This window comes from Martes martes (genome assembly GCF_963455335.1).
Source record: "Martes martes genome assembly, chromosome: 12".
Lineage (NCBI taxonomy): Eukaryota > Metazoa > Chordata > Mammalia > Carnivora > Mustelidae > Martes > Martes martes.
In genome coordinates this window covers 45,542,598-45,567,382 of record NC_137900.1, presented here as the reverse complement: position 1 = coordinate 45,567,382, position 24,785 = coordinate 45,542,598, and the positions used below count along the sequence as shown (strand labels likewise).

The 24,785-nt window shown below is 43.1% G+C and overlaps 1 protein-coding gene across 1 annotated transcript in view; it reads right to left on the bottom strand.

The window, feature by feature from the left end:
- The window catches only part of SH3GL2 (SH3 domain containing GRB2 like 2, endophilin A1), a 209,567-nt gene extending 194,855 nt beyond the window's left edge, over positions 1-14,712 (bottom strand). Inside the window, exon 1 of the mRNA XM_080819732.1 lies at positions 14,544-14,712. Coding sequence (XP_080675858.1) covers positions 14,544-14,588 — 45 coding nt within the window. The 5' untranslated portion in view covers positions 14,589-14,712. The remainder of the gene's footprint in view (positions 1-14,543) is intronic.
- Between the last annotated feature and the right edge of the window lie 10,073 nt (positions 14,713-24,785).

Genomic DNA, 24,785 nt, shown 5'->3' with positions numbered 1-24,785 from the left:
CCTCACCTCGTTCTTCTTTGCTGGCATGGCATTGTCTACAGCCTTTTCCCAAGAAGCTAAGAACTGAGAGGAGACTTCTGGTATGTAAGGGCTGGAGAATGAGACTGAGCATCTTGCACCAAATTACTGAGAATATCTTGCCGAAATACTCGGCAATACTATAGTATACGTGACCTAGCCGCCCTTCTTTACGCAAAATACAAAGCCATGAGACGCTCTTTCCTAAGGATAAGACTAGGGATCCGGGTGAGGAGGGAGTAGCTTTATTTAAAAGAAATGCCAGCAAAAGTCATTAGGAACATTCTTATTTATGAGATTCCTACGCTTCTTAGAGAAACAAGAAAAGCAGCCATGCATTCAGAAGAAACCCAGGCAGCACAATTAACTCATGGCTCTCTGAAGAGAAAGGCAGGCATTTTAATACTTTCAAGCTAAATGCCTCATGGAGCAAACACACGTTGGCTTATAGTTTCAGAACTGGCTGGAAACTGGGCTTATTCCCAATCTCTGATATCTTAAAGTTTCTTCTATTCCATATTTTCCTTTTAACCTGAGAAAGTGGGGATGAGAATAAGCAGTAAAGATGATGGAGTAGAAAAAAAATTTAGTCATAAACATAATAACTTAAAAAGGTGAGGAAGGAAATGTAGAAACACAAATATAGCAACATAGCGCAGTGCCTGGTATATAAGTTCCCAGCATATTTAAACTATGATTTTAGCTCTTCTTTTCCAATATCAGGCCTATTACAAACACATTTTATGGCCTGTTTCTTCCACTTAGCAATAATCATGAACATTCCTTCAGTAATAAATACTGTCCCATAGATAAAATGGCTTTAAATACTCCATAACACAGACACACCATGATTTACTTTCCCAGTTCATATCACCTGACATTTACATTGTTTCCAATTTTTTACAATGATAATTATCAAAGCGAAGAACTGTGTACCATGTTTTGCATGTTTAAGCATTTATTTTCTCTAGATAGATTCCTAAAACAAGAGTTACAAAGAAGAGACCTGTTGATCCCCTGAAGTGTTTACACTCCCCAGCAAATGAGAATGCCTGTTCTCACACCCTGGGCAACTCAGAATGTTACCATCCTTTTCATCCACGACGATCTAAACAATGAAAAATGTCACATGTTGCTATTTGATTTCCATGATTTTTTAAAATTTTTAACTTAATTTTATTTTTTCAGTGTTCCAAGATTCATTGTTTATGCACCACACCTAGTGCTCCACGCAATCCATGCCCTCCATAATACCCACCAAGCTCATCCAACCCCCCAACCTCCTCCCTTCCAAAACCCTCAGTTTGTTTTTCAGAGTCCATGGTTCGTCTCCCCCTCTGATTTCCCCCAATTCACTTTTCCTTTCCTTCTCCTAATGTCCTCCATGTTATTCCTTATGCTCCACAAGTAAGTGAAACCATATGATAATTGACTTTCTCTGCTTGACTTATTTCACTCAGCAAAATCTCCTCCAGTCCTGTCCATGTTGATACAAAAGTTGGGTATTCATCCTTTCTGATGGAGGCATAATATTCCATTATATATATGGACCATATCTTCTTTATCCATTCGTCTGTTGAAGGGCACCTTGGCTCTTTCCACAGTTTGGCGACTGTGGCCTTTGCTGCTATGAACACTGGAGTACAGATGATCCATCTTTTCACTGCATCTGTATCTTTGGGGTAAATACCCAGTAGTGCAATTGCAGGGTCATAAGACAGCTCTATTTTTAAGTTGTTAAGGAATCTCCACACTGTTTTCCAAAGAGGCTGCACCAACTTGCATTCCCACCAACAGTGTAAGAGGTGTCTTGTTAATTTTTGCCATTCTAACTGGTGTAAGGTCATATCTCAAAGTGGTTTTGATTTGAATTTTCCTGATGGCTAATGATGATGAACATTTTTTCATGTGTCTGTTAGCCATTTGTATGTCTTCTTCGGAGAACTGTCTGTTCATGTCTTCTGCCCATTTTTTTAACTTATCTGTGTTTTTGGGTGTTGAATTTGAGGAGTTCTTTATAGATCCTGGATATCAGCCTTTTGTCTATAGTGGTCATTTGCAAATATCTTCTCTTATTTTGTGGGCTGCCTCTTTGATTTTTATGTTTATATCCTGGCTACCTATAGTTCTCTCATGTATTGCCTTTCCATATTCTTTTCTAATTTTTCTACTAAGGTATTTATCTTTATCTTACCGTTTACTCAGTGCTTTTAGATATTTCTTAGTTTGACACTTAAGACTGGAATAGGACTCAGAGTTGGGAATTACTGGCAGTTACTAGCTCTGAAACCAGCCGGTCTAGATTAAATCCTGGCTCTGCCACTGAAGCTTTATAACATTGGGTAACTTCCCCTCTCTGAGCTTCAGTTTTCTTATCTATAAAATGGGAATAATAACATGGCAACCTCTTAGGGCTGCTGTGTATAAATAGTTGATGAGTTAAAGTATTACCTAGCCATGCTAGCCATATTTACAGTTAGGAAAGTTTATTTTAAACCTACAATTTTATGAGAACACGTCTTAATTTAACTTTTAAATTAACTCTTAAAAATATATGATGCATTTTTAAGCAGAAATAAACAGATGAAAAATAGATGCATAGGATAACCCCCCTTTAAATACATATAAGCACAGATAAATAGAAAACAAAAACAAGCTGAATGCTCACTATGGTACCCCAGGCATTGGGGACACAGTGAAGAACAGCAAAGACAGAGTCCCCCTCTCTATATCCACCCTGAGGGATACCAACAAGAAAATAACAGGTGCTTGCAGTACAACAGCCAAGCACTACACTTGAAAGAAGTATAATGGGCAATTTTCACTACACGTGGAAGGGCGTGTGAGCCACACCAAAGGAGGCAAAGACAAATCTCCGAGGGAACAGCAAGCTGAGACTATAACGAGGAGTAGCGATTAGTCAAGCACAAAGTGGAAAAGAAGAAAAGGGGATTTCTAAGAAGAGTCAGCATTGTCTAAAGGCTCAAAGGCAAGAGAAGCTTGTGTAGAACAAAGCTGTAAAAGCTAAGCACGTGCAGAAAGAGCTGTGAGCAAAGAGACTAGACTGGTTAACAGGGGTCAAGTCACACTCCACACCCCTTAATCGTACTCACGTTTTGTGCTAGAAGCCATAAGAAGCCACTGAAGAATTTTAAGCAGAGGAGCAACATTAGATTTGCTCTTTATAAATGTTAGAAGTGGTAGAGACACTTAGATAATGAATCAAAGAACAAGACCAAAGCATAAAATGTCAGAACCTAAACTCATGCTCAAGACCAAATTACCTCAGCTGTGGAACTCAGCCATGGCTACGAGTTGCCATCAAGTGACCAGTGACTTGTCTGAGGTCTCATGGGTCCTTAGAATGGGAAAATAGTAAGATCTGAAGTCTCTGAGCTTCAAGCCTGGGCTCCAGCTGACCACGTTCTATACAGCTTCACAGTGAGTGGCCTTTCACCATTTCCTAAAAGATTTCAAGATCTTCTCTTGAAGTACACCTCTGCCTCCCTTCCGAACATTAGGCACAGAACAGGTGACTCAGTGCTGCTCTAAGCAAGTGACCTTTTAGAATCCATAATCAAATCCCCTGTCATGGGCGGAAAATTCCTTGATAGGCCAAAAATAGCCAACCTTTTAAATAGTCAAATTGTGGGAGGGGGCATGTTTTGAACAATACAGTTGGTGCAGACTTATACCCTTAATAACTCTGACTCCCTCAATTCACTTTATTCTTCTTTCCGTTATTCTGATTTAGCGAGGGACAAAGTCTCAGTGTATTGTTAGGATACATGCTGCTTGTCTTATATGTGTCAATCTTTTTTTTTTTTTTTTTTTTTTAGTAAAAGCAAAATAAACTTCAAGCTCACAGATTTACTCCAGCAAGAGTATCTAGGGTTTAACATTTTTTGTATGATAACTCCTATACTTCTATTTATGAAAAGTGATAGTGGTTTTTCTATTTATGAAAATGATACAATGATTCATTTTTAAAGTAAAGTCAATAATGTAAAGATGACTACAGATGCCCAAAATCCGTGACGATAAAACTGAGTAACAAATTTGGGGGACAAATTACTTCACCCTAACCATATGAAAAGAGTCTACAAAAGTTGACTGCCTAAACTGACTTGAATAATTCATGGCAGCAACTGGCAGACACAGTGACATCAGACACCAAGAATTTAGATTATAAAGGGCAAACCAACACATACCACAAGATATCAGCATAATTCACTGTCTCATAAAAATAGAGTAACAATCACCAAATTTAGACAAATGTACTCATCGATCTTATGATAAGCTGTTTAAGACACATCCTTCACTTAAGGAGGTTTATGGTAAAAATGGATCAAAATTCTTTAACTGTGTACATGTGAGACATAAAAAGTTGAAAGAGCTTGTAAAGAATGAATAAAATGCATCTAAATTGTTCAAGTATTTTGTGATCATGTAACTTTTATAAATAATGACAAGCTTTCCCTGCTTCTGTTGCAGATATGGAGAAGCTGGTGTCCATGTCTACATATAGAAATTTAGAGAAGAGATGACGAGCACTGTGGTATCTCTCTGAAAAATCTGGACTGGGTTTAAGGTGAAGGTAATGACCAAAAACGGTTGAAAATCAAAAGATTTTGGATGTGTGAGTTTCAAAGGGACTGAAGATGAACAGAGGGTGGTGGATGAGATGACCAGGAAAGAGCTTCATGAAAAACAATTATGTTTGTTAAACTTAATTTAAAGGGGAACAAGAGACACAATTCAGGTGCAAGGCTGAACATAAGAAGCAGAGCAGAATCCCTAGATAATAGGATATCCCCTTTCATGAATAAAACCTTGATGATGGTATTAGTGAGGAATATTTCCAGAAAGTACTTACCTTAGTCAGTCTACAAACATGATGGAGAAAAGCCACAGCAAGCCAAGAGTTGGGTTTGTAGGTCTTGCCTAGAAGTAGCCACTTAAGCAGATTAATAAATAACAAAAATGTGTCCAACAAGCCACCATACGCAGCATTCACTCAACATAAAGCAGTACACCAGGGTCACTTCAGGAGGCAGCAAATGCAGAGAATGGGGGTGAAAGCTGTACCCACTCTGTAATCAATTCCAACAAGATGCTTCACCTTCAGGTTACTTCATCACAAGAGCAAGCCTGACTATTCTCTCCCCAGCCAAGCTGCTCAACTGACACCACATCCTTATAGGACATCTGAAGGTGCCAGACCTCATCCTTTCCAAAACACACTGGCACTGTCCACCAGCTGCACTGAGAAAATCATTCAGGGCTAGGGATCTACAAATCACATCCAAGAGCATGGAAATAACATATCACAGACAAAGAACACAAAGTGTGCCACGTGCACCTGCAATCCTCAATCACTTAATGAACAGCTTCTCATTACCATGTAGCTATTTCATATGCCCATACTCAATAAGGGCATTTCATTTGTGTCTGTCGCCACAGGCCTTCCTCAAGCACAGAAACAGATGCAGGATGAACAGCCAACCTCTCTACTCTCACTAAAAAATCCCTGGTGCTTTGATGGAGACTAATAATTCCAAAAGCTCCTCCATGTTCCACAATCTCTCCATTCCAAGGTCAATGAAGCTGTCACTGTACTACCAGGCTAAGGGGCTGCTCAGAAAGTAATTAATAACCTCACTGTTTAAATTGATGAGGAAACACAAAAAGAAGCGTGTGTTTCATCAGAGGAAAACATCTAAATATCAAAAAACCTAAACACTGAAGGGGGGAAAAATCTAAATATAAAATGTATTTAAAAAGGCATATAAAACACCAAACCTTATGAAATAAGAAAAGTTGATTCAGAAAATCATGCTTATATTGTGTATGTATTTTGTATACGTGTATGTGTATACACACACACACACTCATGAGCACACATGCAAACAAGTATATTATAGGCACAAGAGACAGCAAAGCCTTCTAGCTTTTTACCAATATTCACTTCTACATTCTGGGTACACGGTTTGACTACAGTTCCCAGCCTCATCCCTTCCTCGCTTGCACTTAGGGGTTCCAGAGTTTGGCTATGTTATAAATTCCAGGCAACTGAACATAAACAGGAGTGACTGTTTTTTTCTATTAACTTTCTGTTGTTGCATAACAAATTATCACACACTTAGCAGCTTAGAAACTATAGCCATTTATTAGCTCACAGTTCTGTAGGTCAGAAGTCATGGCCAGCATCATTGGGTTCTCTTCTGAGGGTCTCACAAGGCCAAAATCAAGGTGACAGTTAGATTGGGCTCCTATCCCCAGACACTGGGAAAGAATTCTCTTCCATTCAGGTTGTTGGCAGAATCCAGTTCCTTAAGACTGTGGGTCTAAGGTCTCTGTTTCCTTGCTGGTTGCTATCTCGGGGCTTCTGGGTGGCTCAGGGTGTTAAGGGTCTCCCTTTGGCTCAGGTCATGATCCCAGAGTCTTGAGATCAAGTCCCGCATTGGGCTCCCTGCTCAGTGGGGAGTCTGCTTCTCCCTGTGCCTGCCGCTCCCCCTGCTTATGTTCTCTTTCACTCTCTCTCTCTCCCTGGCAAATAAATAAAATCTTTTATAAAATTAAATTAAATTAAATAAATAAATTAAAGCTGCTCTCTACTCCTGGAGGATGAGTACATTCCTCCTCACATGGGGCTCCATCTTCAACGGCAACAGCACGTCTGACGTCCTTCTCGTGCTTCCAGTCTTTTGGACTTCCCCTTCCACTATCAGCCAGAGAAAATGCTCTGCTTTTAACGGGTTCATGTGATTGGATTAATCCCAAATGTATAATCTCCCTTTTCCCATACTAGAGTAACAATTTCAGGAGGGACATCTTTTCAAAATGAAAGGATGACTTGCACTCAAAGAGGAGGTGACAATACAAGAGGGAAGGTCACTGAGGATCTTAGCATCCTGCCTACCACACTCTCCTGCCAGCCCTGGCCCAGAGAAATCCCCCATGCTCCTTCCAACATAGTCTCTCCCTTTGGCTATCTTGAAAACCATGTGTTAAAGATGGAAGGACAATGCCCCCCTTCCAACGCCAGTCATCCTGGATCCCTGAAGCAAATAATGAGGAAAAAACAAAACAAAACAAAACAAAAAGAGCTCTGAGCAATACACATCCCTTAAGACTTCTTGGTTAAACCAAAGCACAAGGCACTCTTGCAAAGCTCAGATGAACACGACCAAACTCACTGGATGAAAAAAACATATAAAAAAGATCTATTGGATCAATGGAAACCCAAAACATTCCACTGTGGTAACCAGCAGATGGGACTGACAAGAGGAAAACAGATGAGAAGTCTCCCAAGTTTCTGAAGGAATTCTATGGCCCAAATCAGCCATGGGGGGGGGGGGGCTGGGTACTGAAAAGCCTGTAACTGTAAAACCACCCACAAATATGAAATAAACAGGAAGCCCACTAAAGAAGCTCTGCCGCTCCCACAGAGGCCACACTCCTTGGCACCCTCTTTAGATCTGGCCAGACAGAAGAAAGAACAAAAGAATTCTCCCTGCCTGCAGAACCAGGGTAAAACCAAGGAACTCCCTCTACTCTACGAGTTGGGGATTCACAATATTTAGCCATGTGACCTCACCATATGGACAATACCTGCCAGGGCTGCCATTCTTTCCCCTCCCCAAATGGGAGTGTTCGCTATGGACAATATTTCCTGAACATTAAAAAGCACAGCAGACTAGCCACATATGCCCAGCAAGTATTGTGCTTTGATACTGAGATATTTCTTAGCATTATGGAACTGCTCCAGTTAAGATCTACAGGGAAAGTTCAGTTTGAATTATAAGAAGGACATGTATATTTCTTTCAGATATCATTATTCAGAAGAGGCCACAAAATACTGCCTAGTGGTCCTCCAGAGACCTGAGCATCTAAGCAAACCTCCTAGGAGCCAGCCGGTTCTCACAAGTTATAGAAAGCTCCTCCACAGTCATCCATATCATATATAATCTGACCTGGGGCTGGGGAGAAGGAGGTGAGAGCAAAGCAACCAGACTATCATACCCAAATTTAGAAGTTGTACTAAATGTAAAATCTTCATAAACAGTAAATTTATTTCCTGAAGCATCAGACTCAGCCGATGATTTAGTGTCATTTGAAAATATTTTATCGATAGTCTGAAAGAACACTTGACAGGGCCTTACAAGCATGACATTTTAATAGGTACAGCTATAGCTCTCTTCTTAGTCTTCATTATCCATTATATACCACATAAATCACTTTTAAACATTTGAACTCCAAAGGGCTTAGGGCAATAAAGAAAATCTAAACAACAACAACAACAACAAAAACTGAGAAAGGTTGTCCTGTAAAATTATAATTGTTCATATTTTGTTTCTTGCTGCCTTAACATCCCCACATACACAAGCTGTGAGCAACCCGCCCAGATGACCAAGTCTACCACTGTGATAAGGTGGACCTCAACACAAGTTCCTTTTTCTGCCTGCCCCTAAGACCTAGCAACATTCAAATGCGCCAAGGAAATCCCCTCTATCTTCTCTTCTGTACTCTACCCTGATTCCAATAAAACCATTTACCCACTGGTCTTCACACACTCTCTTTGCTCCCCACCTGCTTGGCTAAGCCCACTCCTCTGGCCCTCCTCCTATGCGGCCCCCTCAGTATAGAAGAATTCTGTCTCCCTAAAACCTGTGAGTTTAATAAATTTCATTATCCTGAGCCTCTCCTGTGTCCTCTCTTGGCGCCACACACAGAACAAAACAAGGGTACAAAGGATCAAAAGAATAGGAAGGAAAAAAAGAGAAGTCAAGGAAATCTTCTGATTTTTTATCCTCCGGAATCTTGCCCACCTGGCCCTAACTCCCGAAGGAAAGCCCCACTCCTTTAAACTCTGGAGATGTTCGTAAACTCCACCTCCCCCAATTCTCCTTATTCACTTCTCAAGGAGTCCTGCCTTCCTCTCTCACTTCCTCAAGGTACCAACTCCAGTGAAAGCCTTGGGGTGGCGTGAAGCCCTGGGAGTATGAATCCAGCACAAGGAGCTTGGCACAATGGACTCTGCTTTGCAAGCTTAAGTTCCCAACCTCATGCCCCAACATTAAGTCCCTCCCTCCCACATGATATTTCTCCTCAAAACATTAACTATTTTCCCCAACCAAGTCTTGATGTTATTTTCAAGGGTATTTCTAATTAATCTGGGAGGTACCTAAAAATTTTTCAAGTAGACTGAAACCAAAACTCACATAAATTCAATTTAAAACATTAAAGAATGGAGCACTTGGGTGGCTCAGTTGTTTAAGTGACCAGTTCTCGATTTTGGCTCAAGTCCTGATCTTGGGGTTCTGGGATGGAGCCCAAGGTCAGGCTCTGAGCTCAGTGAGGAGTCTGCTTGGGGATTTTCTCTCTCCTTCTGTCCCACCCCTTGGCATGCACACAGGCACACACTCGTGTGCTTTCTCTCTCTCAAGTAAACAAATAAATCTTAAACACACACACACACACACACACTAAAGAATCACTGTGGGGAAAAAGGCTTGCAAAAAAATGTAACTGTGTCAACAACAAAAACTTGACCAAGAAGAATCTCATTCTCAAGGGAAATTACTTTCAGCAGCCACTTTCGTTTTAAATCCTATGACATGTCCATTTGCCAAGTGTATCAGTAAGTTAGAGCTCACTGACTACTTTTTTTTTTTTTTTAACATGGTTCAAGTTATCCTTATTATGCAAGCATGGCACTCTCACAGACATTATCTCATTCAATCCTCTGGGAAGGTTTTTTACATTTGATTGCCCCTAAAATTAGTTCAGAGAAGACTGCATTTTGAACAGGTATTCTAAAGACCAGTAATAGAATGGAGTATTCTAAAGACCAGTAATAGAATGGATGCAGTGACTGTTATTGTAAGAACTGCCCCCATTCTCTCCTCATGACATGGTCAATTTATTACAAAGCATTTTTACTTTGGTGGAGGAAAGGGTGGGATAAGAATTAGGAAGTTGTTTAAGAAGCTGATGATAGGCTAAAAGCCCTCTCCCTCGGAAAAAAATGCACATACAAAAAGTGGCATATAATTTTAGAGAATACATAGGCCCTCCACAGGCTATTATGGGCACCAGGCTAAGAACCTGATGAAGAGTGCAGGTATAGAAACCCTGTGTCAACCAGTAAGTCCTACTTGAGATTTTGAAGGTGGCAGAGACTTTACTGCTTAACACAGGCAGTTAAGGCACTGAAAACCACTGACAAAGTTATAGCTAATTATATATTTAATTAGATATATATTAAAACTAACATATAAGATATATAATATTAAATATATTAAAAATTAGATATATATTAAATATGCAATTAAATATCTTAACAAGTTTGAAGTCTCACCAAATCAATAAATGCATAAACAGATTAATGCAACATTCTCCAGAGCAAAGCACCTATATAAAATACAGCCTTTTAAACGTGATGTAAGCATGAAAAAATTAAACAGAAAGGCATAAAATGCCAATGTAATTAAAATTTTCCAGTTGATGAATCTGAGTGGGACAATAATCATGCACCAGACTGTATCGTAACACAGAGCCTAACCAAATAGGAGTTATATCATTAAAAAAACAGAAAGGGGCACCGGGATGGTTCAGATGGTTAAGCGCCCCACTCTTGGTTTCAGCTCAGGTCATGATCTGATTGGTCGAGGGATTAAGCCCCATGTCAGGCTCCACGGTCAGTGGGGAGTCTGCTTGAAGATTCTCTCCCTCTGCCCCTCCCCACTATTTGTGTGAGCTCTAAAATAAATAAATCTTGAAAGAAAGAAAAAATAGAAGATATATAATCTATATTAGGTATATATCTTAACCAAACTCATTGAAAGGAAGAAAGCATATCTTAATGCAAAAGAAAGTTATTAGTTATAGACTGAATTGTCCTTCTAACATTAAAGACAATATTTAGTAAAACACCATGGTGAATCCTTTCATGCAAATAATGGCTATTAATGGGTTGTACTATATTCCCCCCGCTTCCAAACACTTCATATATTTAAATCCTAATCCCCAATACCTCAGAATGTGACCTTATTTGGAAATAGGGTCATTGCCAATGTAATTACTTGAGCTAAGATGAGGTCATACTGGTGTAGGGTGGGCCTTCAATCCAATATGGCTGGTCCTTCGAGAAAGTGGAAAGAAATTTGGACACAGAGAGAAAACCATGCTAACTGGAAAACAGAGATCAGTGTGATGTGTAAAGAAACCAAGAAAAGCCAAAGACTGCCAACAAACTACTAGAAGTTAGGAAGGAAGCCTGACACAGACTCCTGCCTAGGGCCTTCAGAGGGAACATGGCCTTTCTGTCACCTTCATCAAGACTCCAAAAGGGTGAGACAATAAATTTCTGTTGTTTAAGGCAGTCAAATTGATACCTTATTACAGCAGCTCTAGAGAACTAACACAATGACCTAATAAATTTTACTCTGTAACAAACTTTCCCCTGTTACTATAAAGCAAGGTATGTTCACTATAAATGCTTGATAAAGTTAAAAAAAAAAGTATTGATTTTATAAAAACAGCATGTTAATTGGAACCAGACAGCTATTTTTAACTGATACGCTGCCAGTTTAAACCAAGTGAAAAAACTTGACATTATTCATGCCAAAATGAAATCTCAATGTGAGTAAAACTCACTAAAAGTAGAATAATACATGTTCATTTGCCCTACTTTACAGTAAAAAAGAGTACCTTATTTATTGTAATTGCATAATAAATTAGATCTATAAGCAATAAAGTAACAAGGTTTATTAAAGTAAAATGAAGATCAATTTTTTACTCTGTTCATATATTCTCAAGCTGAAAGACTTTTCCACTTTAATAAATTATATATTTAATAAATTAGCAAAAGCATTTTTTTTCACCTCCAAATATCAAAGATGTTAAAAGTAACTGTCAACAACAAGGTAGAGATAATCACTTCTAAGCCAAGAGAACAGTCCTGACACATCTCATCAGATTTCAAATTAGTGGGCAAACACCAAAGGTATAGTGATTTATCAATACAAATACCATTCCACACTATCGTAGGCAAAACACTCAATTTCACAGAAATAATTGTTTACCTGAAGAGGGGCCTTCCACTTAAGAATGTTGACCATATAATCTAGCATATCTGTTCTCAAAAGGAAACAATTCTAGGTGCAAAGCTTACTTTGTAGATTAGATCAGGTTCATGGAGCTGGGAATGGGAAAACGGCTTAAAAAAATAGACATGGCTATGTCCCCTAATACCTGTCACAGGCAAACATTAGTACTGGCTTTACACACCCTTCAAATACACATATATGCTCGGGAAGAATAACCTTTGTCTGGGACTTTCTAAGATTATGCTCCATTAGGTTATGGATAAGATATTGTGTGTTGTTTCACTTCTAAAATGAAAGGCTTTTCAGTAAAAAGAAAATGACTCAGTGATTCTGCATTCGAATCAGGTGTGATAAATACTAATCTTGTCACAAGCAGACCTCCTCCAACAATCTAAGAAGTCCTTTCATACCACAATTCTAGTTTCTAGATTCAATTCTAAACTTCATTGTTATATACAACTTCAGGATTTGGCAGAAATGTAGCCATCTGATTTGTTTTTGTTAAGGTAGCAAAACTAAAAAGTCTAGCTTCCATAATTTGCTCATGTGTATATAAGAGAAAGTATTTTATACTAGTGAAATTATCCTTAACATTAATAGCATTTATTGAACCGTTTCTATGTTTGTTCTACAAACTCATTTATACTCACATCAATTCTAGGAAATGGATATTAACCCCATTTAGCAAGGACACATTCAAAAGTTAAGTAACTTGCTCAAGATCACTGACAGCAGAGGTGGGGTCAAGCCTTAACCTTTGCCAAGGTTCCTAACTGCCTTTTGGGGCACCAGGATTTGCAAAGGAAGTCTTCAGAATCAAAGTGAAGAAGAGATGTGGTGTTGGTAAATTTAGTGCTCAGGTCTGCTTTAGAGAAGTGAAAGGTACCTGAAATTTAAAAAGGTCAGTGACTTCAAAGGAGTCCTGCCTGAGAATTTATGGCAGTACATGTGCTGGTACTATAAACCTGAAGGAATTCAAACCATCAAGTTATTAGAGGCCTTCCATACTACACCAACAATATTTTTACAAATATATTTACAAACATCTGTCCTAGAGGACTCAGAAAGACCCAAGTGAAAAAGCAAAAATAATTATATTAGTGCATATTTTTCCTGAAATCATCTTAGTTTTCCATATCTCCCAAAATAACAGATAAAACTGATACTACAAAAGCAAGTCTCTGGTGATACAGAAAACATGTTCATGGACGTGAGATAAATTTCATGCTGCATCTGTCCCTCTAACTTATCCAAGATTCTGTAAAACATAACCCTCACCTCTTCTGAATGTGGTTTAAAATAGGGTTGTTACTGTGGTAGCCTGGGGAACACCTCACTACTTCTGAGAAGTCATGAGAAAACTCACTATTAATGAAGACTAATCTATGAAAAAAAAATATTTAAAGCTAAATGATGAGAAATATTTAAAAAAATCAACAAAGTCCTTAGCTAAAGGTCCCCTGAACTAGAACTGTTTCAGGAAAAAAAAAAATTAGTAACCATCCTCATTACATAAGAAATAGGTCACATTATAAGTATGCATTTATTTTTCCCTATGTAAAATTCTTCAACAGAGCCCAAGGAGATTTCGAGTATTAGAATCTGAATTAAATAAGTTGTAATCACAGCTTATTAACCCCACAGAGAAATACGGGCACATTCGAGCTGTAAAAGGCTCACTAAAAATAATACTTAGAAATAAATGATGATTTGATTATGTTAAGGCTATAAATCCCATGGGAAATGCTTAAAGACACACGAACTGACGGTCAAGCTTTGGCCTCAAAGGAGTTTCACCCCCGAGTTCTCCAAGGAAAAGTTAATGCATGAGCTTCCCAGAAGGACGCCCCATCCTCCCACTGCTCCGGAGCCTGGGGACAACATGGAAGGAGAGATTCAGAAACCACAGTGGAAGAGCGCAGACCGTGGACATCACCGCAGTCACCCCCAGTGCGGGCCACCGCTCGTGCCAGCACATCCCGGGACAGCTGGGGGCACCAACACCGCAAGGTCACCGGGTAAGAAACGACTTTACATAACCTCACGCCGCGCCGCTGGGGCACCTGCACGCCAGGGCGACCGTGCAGTCGCGGTCTCCTCCCAGCCGCTCCCGCGCGGGGCGGTGCGGGGGCGGTGCGGGGGCGGCGCGCGGGGCGACAAGGCAGGACGCCAGGGACTCGCGGGTGTCCGCAGCGCCTCACCCAGCCCGGGGTGGGGGGCGGTGGGCGGGCTCCCAGCCCCCGGACGCCCCGGGCTGCCGCCGCGGCGGGCGGGGCGGGCGACGCGGAGCGCGGCGACGGCGAGCGGGGCACAGGCCGGGGTCCCCGCGCTCCCCGCCGGCCGCAGGCTGCGAGCGCGCCCCTCGCGGCTCCGTCCGGGACCGCCCCGCGGCGCACCTGTCAGGCGCCTTACCTGAGTGGCTTTGTGGAATTGCTTCTTGAGCCCGGCCACCGACATGGTGCGGGGGGACGGGCGGGCGGCTGCGGCTGCGGGTGTCGGAAAGAGGCGGCGGCGGAGGCGGACAGGAGGGCCGAGCAGGGCGGCACGCTCGCCGGGCGGCCGCTTGTCTTGCCGCCGCCGGGGCTGTGGGCGCGGGGGCGCGGAGCGGCGCGGGACGCGGGCTCGTGCGGAGAGACACCCTGACGTCAGGGGCGGGTGATGCGGCCTCTTAAAGGGGACGCGGGAAGCCCCGCCCCGAGCGCGGGGCCGGCGGGGCAGGTGCTGCGGCAAGCGCTACCTGTGCGCCTACCGCGGAGGTCCGGCTCCGCGGCGCCCGCGTGGACCCGCCGCCCGCTTCGAGCGCCAAGGGCGTTCCCTCGCCCCGGCAGTGTGGTTTGTGCCCCGGCGGACTGCGGACGGGTCGCTGCAGCTTGGCAGCCCAGGCATGGGCACGACTCAGGTGACTTGCTGGGCTTCCAGGTAGCCGCAGTGGCACTGCCTGAAGCTGGCCCATCTGCCCTTTGAGCCTGGCCTCTCTGCAGCCTGGAAAGGAGGCGTTTTGTCTCGGGTAATGAATAAGTCATTGCTCCTTCTCGCCTTGCGCCCACTCGGTTGGTCACAGAAAACATTTTCTGCCCTGGTTCCTGGTTTCAGTATCTCTTAAGCCTCCACAACGTTAGGGAAAACCAACAACGTGTGCTCTTTTTTTTTTTTTTTTCCTTTAAATTTATTTTTTATAATTTTTTTTATTTGACCTGATGACGATTTAAGAAAAAGAAAAAAATTTTAAACCTTAAAGCTGGCCAGGTAAATAGCATTGAATGTGCGATTTTACTACAGTAATAGCATTTTAATCCTCTGATTACACATACGGAAAAGCCGGAATATGAACTCGGCATTCACTTACGATAGTGGTTTTAGGATTTTCAATCTAAGCATTATGTCTGAAAAAGCATACTAAAGCATGAAAGTACTACATAAGTAACTATATAGGCTGGGCTAAAGCCAAATACTGATGCAATTAGATTAATTTGTAGGAGAGCAGCACCGCATGGCTTCTGTGTTCTTGGTAATTAGCCACTTCTCCTGGTTTTTCTTGGACTGAGAATCCTATAAAGAACGAACTTGAACGCTGTCCCCACACAGGGACCGAAGCTGTGAGGAGAAGGCAGAGTGACAAGCCAGGATAAGTGGATGAGTAAGAGAACCCGCGGCAGAATAGGAGTGCTGGCAATACCTTTCATTACTTCCACAACCCTGCTCCCTGCTACCCCGGACTCCATGGCTGACGTATATTTAATTTTTTGTCATTAGATGTCCATGAAGTAAGTTGCCTGTTTCATTCTTACAAAGAGCCTAACTGAAGTTTGGGAAGTCTCACAGAAGCAGTGAGCAGACTCACCCCCAAGCCTGAGGATTGGGGGGGGGGGGCGCGGGGATGGTGGCTCCACACAGGGACCATACATACCTGGCCACTTCACCTGCATATTTCTTACCAGCTAGAGAGGGTGAAGAGTAAGCTCTGGTGATGCCTGCAAGATTCTAACAGAATGCCAGGCAGACATCAGACAGGAAAAGACAAAAGTCCTGCCAAGAAAGAGGTGGGACTTCTGATCCATCGGAGTTCAGGACAACCTTTAAGGTGACTTTACTGAGGCCCCGTCAGGCAGCACATTTACTCACACCTATAAGGCCCACCGTGGGGATTCCCAGATTCTTGACTTTAGGAAATTCTACAATTGTTTGTACTTCCTGCATATGGAAGTGGGGTTCTAGATAAGAGAAACTTGGGGGTTGTTACAATGACTGCTTTTGTGCTCTACCGGTTCAGTGAAGCCTGCCTGCCCCCACCACACATACACACACACACACACACACACACGCACGCACGCACGCACTCATGAAAAGAATGCATAAAATGCTAATAATGGTTGTGCTGGTTGTGCTGGTGGAGCAGTTCTCAAACTTCAGCGCGGATCAGAACCCCCTGGAGGACTTGTGAAAGCACAAATTCCCACATTTCTAGTTACCCATTCGCTAGTTTGTAACAAGCTCCCCTCTGCTCTAGGGATCACACCGAAAACCAGGGAGCTAGAGCAGAGATACTAGAAATGAACTTTTGTCTCCTCCCAAGTTTTAAAATGATTTCTCATCCCTTGTATGACAGAAAAAGCATTTTACAGCTCATTTTTCCTATGTGCTCCCTGATCTGAACAATGGAACATTTTCGTAGAAGACTGGGCCTTGGCGAAGCTGTTGAGAGAGAGAGAGCAACCACTCTCCAAAGCAAAGGGGCCTGGGGCTCAGGAGCTCTCGTCTTCAACTGTGGCAGGTGTGAAGAATCTCCTCAGGGCTCCGGATACTTACCTGAAACACACAAATTAAATGAAAACAACTCTCTCTCTTTCCCTGGTCCTTCATCCACCACCTTAGAACGCTTTTCCTGCTGTATATCAAAGGAACTACCTTGGCAGAAAGGACTTTAAATCCTTTTGAAACTGTGGTTAATTCTGCCAGGTAGCCCCTGGATCTTGTGTATATCCACTATTTCTGTTGAAGACATAGTGTATGCCTATAAAGACCTTAGAGATGTTACCTTTGAAAGAAACTGGTTGAGCTCCTCCTACTAGCAGGCAGCATGGCAGGAGGCACTGGGGGAGAGTACCGTGAGATACCAAGATGCATATGGACGGTATCTTGGAAGGAGCTTTCAGTAGAGTAATTCCAGACATTTGCTGTGGCTTGAATGCAGAGGGATTAATGCGCCAGACATTGGAAAATCTCAAACGTGAGTGCCCTCTTTGGTTGCAAAGAAGCTGCGAGACAGGCCTTCCAGAGAAAGGCAGAAGCACAATGCAGGGAAAGGGGAATCAAAGGTCAACAAGGAAGAACTTTGTTTCATAAAAGGTTGTTATCATTCAACACGCTGCCCTCTCCTCCCCTGAGATCAAATCAATGTAAAATGGTAAATAAACCTAGATGGCTCGGGAAAGGTCCAATTAAATGAAACCCCTACAGCACCTCACTAATTGGACAGGAAATTCATGGTCAGCAATAATTCCATCACATCATTTATGCACGACTTCTCCTTGCATTATGCCAAAGCTTCTGGCAAATACCAGACCTCTAGTTTGCACAGAGCTGCTGCATCCCAGGGGCCCTACAGCGGGCCCCTCCTTCCAAGGTGGCAAGGCATAAGCCAAATCTCTCCTCTTTTTCCCTTCAGCCCCTGACACCTCCCGTCCCACCCACACAAGGGCAAACTGCTCCTGATTTTATGTGTAAGCTCAATGAGTGCAAGACACATAGCAAATCAAAGGCATTAAATCCTGCCCTGTTTTATTTTACAGATGAGAAAACAGAAGCAATGAAAAGAAGTGACTTCCTCGTCCATCAGTCACTTTTTCAACTCCAGCCTCCAGCCTTAATTCAGGGCCGAGCCTCCAGTCAGTGTTAATAAATACTGATAAGAATGAAAAATAGAACAATGTATCACTGTCACCAATGCTGTATCCTTGCCACATCGGGTCTGATGTTCAAGAGCCTTCATGGGAAAACCCTGTGGTACAGCATGGATTGTGCAGGACCTGGACAGTTGTCTTGGTGTGAATAGCACTTAGCGTAAGATTTTGGACCTTTGGAGGCTGCCAGTAGCATTGCGCCCCCCCACCCCATCAGCCTAGTTGGGACTAACAAGCCCTTTCCTGGAGCTGGGAAATCAAGGGAGGGCACCTTCATGGCCTGGCTTCCCAGTTTGTCACCTACACCCCCACAGCAATGGATGGAGAGAAGCACTGTCTCTCTCTCTCTTCTTCTTCCTTTTTTTTTTTTTTTTTTTTGTCTCTTGGAGGTGGAATGCATAGGCCTTTCTCCACACCGCCCCCCCTTTCCTTAGCCCTCTTCAAAGCACAGGGGCCTCTCCCTGCAAAACCTTCATTTGGCTAAACCCTGTTGACCCAACCTCAAGAAAAGGAGGAGGGGATTTATCAGGTGGGTGGCTCACGTTCCTTTCTTCCACCTGGGCCCCTTTTTTTGTCATTTACATCCCAGCTGGAAATGCTTCCAGCTTCCCTCAAAAAAACCCTGCCAGGTCCAATGCCCAGCTCCAGTGTCAGTCCTTTGAAGTCTTTCCCCAAACTTCAGACACCGCGGCCTCTCTTCATTTGTGGAATCCGGAATGACTGTGTGCCTCTGCGTGAACTTGGTCTAACATGAATTGTAGGGATTGAAGTATAAGATTCTTAAGTCATTGAATGCAGGGTCTTATCTTTGTTTTTACAACTCTTAGCAGATAGGGTAGCCATCCACTAGATATGAGCCAAATGAAATTCTGAAAGCCTGATGAAATTTTAAAAACTAGATCCAGTGGAATGCCAGGAAGCCTGGAACCGGCTGAACTTCTCTCCATCTGTGCAGTGTCCGGTGGTTATCATTGCTACCCCCCTGCCGTATCCCAGCCTGCATCTCCAGGTTGCAGTCAATTCTGAGAGTCCCTGATGGCCTTCCCATAAATGCCCCTTTGTTCATTCAGCCGCTATTGCTACCCTAAGTGATCTATCCCCTCCCCACTCCCCCCAAAGCCCTATAATAATATTCTAATCCCAGTTCCATTTCTTGTTCGGATCTAGCAACTCAAATACAGCAATTAAGCAACTGCAGTTCCTGCTAAGCTCTGCATTGGCCTTCCTTCTCCGACAAGAGTGGGCAGATTGAGTGGCAAGGAATTTAGTCCTTTAGCAAGTGTCAATTCTCCCTGTAAGACATTGACATTCTGATTTACAAATCAAACCTTCGGTTTCCTTGACAGTATGTGTCAGGCTTGTGCCAGGGCCTGAACCTCTTGGGCCCTTGGGAATTGGCAGTTAAATGCTGGTAAATAAATGCCAAGCAACTAGACTCTGAGACAGTAGTGCCCACTCCTGAATGAGAACAACCTTAATTAAGTGCACATTGTGAGGGCATCCTCACCATTGGCTTATTTTTTTCTCTCCCTGGATGGATATTAGCATTAGAGATCCCCAAGGCATGCCGTTAACCCTGAACGTGGGATCTGGGTAGTCAGCCAGTTAAAGGCTTGTGTTAAAAAGGCGAGGTTCTATTTTAGTAGCTGGTTGACCACGCGGAGAAAAGCTGCTCCTTAGTCACAGGATCCATCCCACTCTGTCATCTCAAGGATGCATTAATTTCATTCAGCAAACACCTGTCAAAAATATGAAGAACAGGATGCCTGAGTGGTTCAGTCGGTTAAGCATCTGCCTTTGGCTCAGGTCATGATCCTGGGGTCCTGGTATCGAGTCCCGCATCGGGCTCCCTGCTCAGCGGAGAGCCTGCTTCCTCCCTCTCCCTCTGCCTGCTGCTCCCTCTACTTATGCTCTCTCTCTCTCTCTCTCCATCAAATAAATAAATAAAAAACTTTAGAAATAAATTTTAAAAATATGAAGAACTCAGAGTACAGGCTTCCAAAGTTCTGTCAGCATCAGCTTTACGTATGAGAAAATGTATTCTATTTTTATTATATTTTATATTAATTAGTATTTATTATATTATAATATATATCTTAATAAGACAAAAGTATACTTTAAAAAGGATAGATAATTCACATATTTAAGTAAATCATTTACTTTTGGAGACTTTTTTTTTTGCCTTTTAAAAACTTATTGATTTTATTAAATGTGCACAACTTATATTATCTCCAGCCCACACATGTAAACTTGACCTCAGTGACAGGTCAGATAGAAAGCACTATTTTAAAATAGCGTTTCAAACATTTAAGTTAACAGTAAAACACCACCACCTCAAGAATACTGATTTTCTCTCAAGATCCATTCACAGAAAGTTTGCCAAATAGGGAATTCCTTAGAACAAAGATCTTGAATATGTTTTTAGTTTCCTGTAAATAGAGTTGAGTTAAATGGCAGAGGGGGTTGTTAGCAGCAACTTTTAAGGTGCCCTTAATTCTGAAGGTGAACTACAGGGGTGAGAAAATCTCATCACAGCCCCCAAGCATAAGACCACTGAACACAAGTAATAGTAAGGAAACGCTTTCCTCTGCCAATGCAGAACTGACTGTAGAGAGGTCATGGGAGGAGCAAAGACAGATGTCCCCTTGCACTCCTTCTGTCCCCTTGCCCTCGCTACACACACGCATCTACCATGAGAAGCCTTGAGATGAACGGAGAATCTGTTATTAGGTCAGGGGACAGCAAGGTGTCTGATTAGATTTTTTTTTAAGATTTTATTTCTTTATTAGAGAGAGAGAGAGAGAGTACAAGTACAGGTAGAGGGAGAAGAAGCCCCAGTGGGGAAGCCGATGTAGGACTCAATCCCAGGACCCTGGGATCAGGACCTGAGCCAAAGGCAGATGCTTAAGGACTGAGCCACCCAGGTGCCCCTGAATAGCATTTCTTTTTTCTTTTCTTTTTTTTTTTTTTTGGCCAGGGAGATCCAGATACATCCAAGAAAAAAGAGGAAGGAGCCACTTAAATGGCAGATGAGTCATCATGGGCATTTAAAGACTCACTGAGCCCTGTCACTGAAGGATGCAGGAGGAAGGGAAGAAAGGCCACATGGAGAAGTCAGCTGGTAAAAGAAGAATGCCTCCTCCCCTAGACAAAGGAGTGGTGGGAAGGTGTGGAGGCATGAAGCCAGGATCAATGAGGAGGGGAAGTTCTGGCCGCAGTGGAAGCGAGGGAGATGCCTGATGGCCATATCGTCGGACTGTGAGCGCACAGCATTGAGGATCTCGCCCCATGTGGCTATTTCACCACTTGTCCAGCCTGGGTTCCCCAGCAGCCCTTGTGGTACCCTGATACCCTCATTCTCTGTGCTCCAAGTCAGTCCCCTGTATGTTCCTGCCTCTGACCAGTTCTTTGCATGAATTCTTTTCTGTCCCAGGAATACTTGTCGTTTGCTTCACCCTGCACATCATTCAGATATCAATTCAAAAGGCTTCCCTGGCCTCCCAGAGGCCCAGATCTTTAGAACTAAGTACCCCTCTCCTCGGACACACTTCACATGGCTGTGATTTGCACGTATTTGTGTGATCTTTGTGTCTGTCTCCTCCCTTCCCACACTACTCTGCAAACCCCAGGAGGGCATCCCTGTCGAGACTGGGCACCACTGCGTGTCCAGCATATTACTGAGGGCCTAGCATATATGAGGCTCTCCACAGGGCATTTCATGAGTGAATGAATGAGCAAATGAGTGAATGAATGATGACTAGGTAGAGAAGTTTTGGGAAATTTCGTTAAGACTTAAAAAAAATTTAACGTGTTTCTGAGGAACAGGGATGGTCTGGTTCCATGCGCCCCACTAAACATGAGGTGGGCCCCATATATCAACAAGAAGACCGCTTTGTGGCCAGCACAAGAAGCCTGGTGAACATACACAATAAAAAGGAAAATGTGTGTGAGAGAATTTCAATCTAAAATGGAACCAGAGCCGGGCGCCTGGGTGGCTCAGTGGGTTAAGCTCTGCCTTAGGCTCAGGTCAGGGTCCTGGGATGGAGAGAGCCCCGCATCAGGCTCTCTGCTGGGCAGGGAGCCTGCTTCCTCCCCCCGGCCCCTCTGCCTGCCTCTCTGCCTACTTGTAGTCTCTCTCTCTGTCAAATAAATAAACAAAATCTTAAAAAAAAAAAAAACTTAAAAATGGAACCAGAGGATATAAAATGGAAAATCTCACCCATGTGTTAGGGAAAGAAAATTTAAGGACTGAGAGACTGATTTCCCACAAAAGTCTGATTTACGGAAAATTGATCATGTTGGAATGTTCTGAAATGGTAGGGAGTTGGTTGGGGGGTTGCCTCGTATCAACCTTGGGAAGTTTTGTTTATGGTTTCCAGAGGCATGAACAAGCAATCACCCAGGGCAGTCTGGTCTCACAAAACTGGATGAATTGAATTTTCTCTGCATGCCTGGCCTGGTTTTGTCTGGTTGGAGAATTTTTCAGAGCTGGTCTCCATTTGTATATTTTGACAGACTAACTGAACTCACCCGTCTTTATATCCTCTGTCCATAAATACAGCCTATCCCAAACCCTCAACAGACTTGCCTATAGTTGGCTACAGTCTATGGGTCAGGAATTGTAATTCATCTGCTATTTCTGAATAATTCATCTCTTTGACAATTTTGAGCTTGCCTCGGTTTACCTCTTCTTTTAGGTGGACGTGTGTTAGGAAACTAAGGAAGGGAGGAGTCCTGGTGAAAAGTCTTCATGGGGGTGAGGGTAGGGTAAGACAAGTATCCTGAAATTAACTTTCAATCCATCTCAAATCTCATCACTCAGGGCATCTCAGGATAGAACAACAGGTAGACATTAAAGCCCGAGCCCAGACACACAAGGAAAAAACTTTCAAATGCAGAATTAAGATGAGAAAAGAACCTGAAACCAGTAAGACATTACAAGACTTTCAGGTGTTACAGCATGCGGGAAGGACATTTATGATAGTACAACCTACGGTCATCTGCACATGACACAAAGCCCCCACCCTCTCAAGACTTCTTCTGAGGGTGCCCTTATTACTTTTCCCCCCTGCAGATCTTCCCCAAAATGTAGCCTCCCAACTAGCAGCAATGCCTGAGAATTTGTTGGATCAGCAATTTATCAACACCCTATCTCCGACCTGCTGGTTGAACCGCTCTGGTTAACCAGCACTCCCGGTTGTTGCCATGTTCCAGGTGGAGCGCTGGCTTCCCTCCAGCTGCAGTGGGAGTGCAGAGAGGGCTGGGAGTCTCGGGAATTCCCCTCAGGCCAGGAGGCACAGACAACCACCCAGAAATTTCCCCTTTTAGAAGCCCACTGCGTCCTCCCAATGGGCAGGTTACTTTTACTTCTATTCTATAAGAAAAACAATGGAGGCAAAGTTATTAAGCAGTTTGGGTAGAGATTTGGGGCTTTTACAAGTTTGCTAGGGCTGCTGTAACAAATGACCCCCAAGTGGGTAGCTTGAAACAACAGAAATCCACTCTCTCCCAGTTCCAGAGGCTTGGCAGCCTGACTCAAGGAGTCAGCAGGGTTCGGTCCTCCCAAGGGCTGGGAGGGAGAATCTGCTCTGGGACCTCCATCGACTGCTGGTGACAGCCAGCAATCCTTGGCCTCTAGATGGTTCATGCCTCCCACAGTGTTTTCCAGACTGTGTGAGTCTGTGTCGAAATTTTGCCCTGATAAGGACACCAGTCATACTGTTAAGCTCCCACTCTATTCCTGTATGGTCTCATCTTAATTGAGCTCATTGCATCTGCAACAAACCTATTTCTAAGTAAAGTCACATTTTGAGGTACTGGGGGTCAGGATTTCCACAGTGTGGAAGGACCCCCACTCAGGAATCATTTTGAGAACACTCCTCCTTCCTCAGCATTCTTCCCTTCCCCTGTGCCAGGAACAGGGGAACTTGGCAGATTTCCTCATCTAATGCCACCGGCAGAGGAACTCACAAAGAGGGCTCCCTTACTCCCCTCACAGAGTGTGTCCCCAATACCAACAACAAGGTATTTTCTGGAACCCTTCTTTCCCATTCCATATCTGGTACACGTAAACACAACAGTTTCCTCCTTTCTTTTGGATTAATATCTACCTATTTAAAGACATAGCTTAAAGAGGACATAATATCCATCATCAATCCCACATGACTCTGTGTTCTTTCTGGCTGTAGTGCGTAAAACAACCCAGCCAGGTAGCAGGGGAGACTCTTCAGACCTAGAGGCAGGGAATCTAAATTTAGAAGACTAGAAATTCAGAATCACGCTGGAGTTCTGAATAAGCCTTTTGTTCTCACAGATCTCCCCCTTCCACCACCACCCCCAAAAAACTGGAGCTGTTTGTAATCCACTTACCGGCAACTCGGACCTTTAGGCATTAAACAAACAGGAAGGGAGATGGAGTTTGTGACTCAGTACCTGCTAGCTTACCGGCCTTCTGCAAGCTCTGTTAGCCAGAGGTGCACCTTGTACTTCAGCGATGTTTGTTTAAGAAGGTGGAGGGATGGGGTAACAAGGTGATGGGCATTAAGAGGGCTCATGTTGTGATGAGCACTGGCAATTACATGCAATTAATGAATCGCTGAACACTACATCAAAAACTAGTAATGTACTATATGTTGGCTAATTGAACATAATTAAAAAAAAAAAAGAATTGTGCTAGCCAAAGGGCATCTGGGTGGCTCAATCTGTTCAGTATCCAGCTCTTGGTTTAGGCTCGGGTCATGATCTCAGGGTCCTG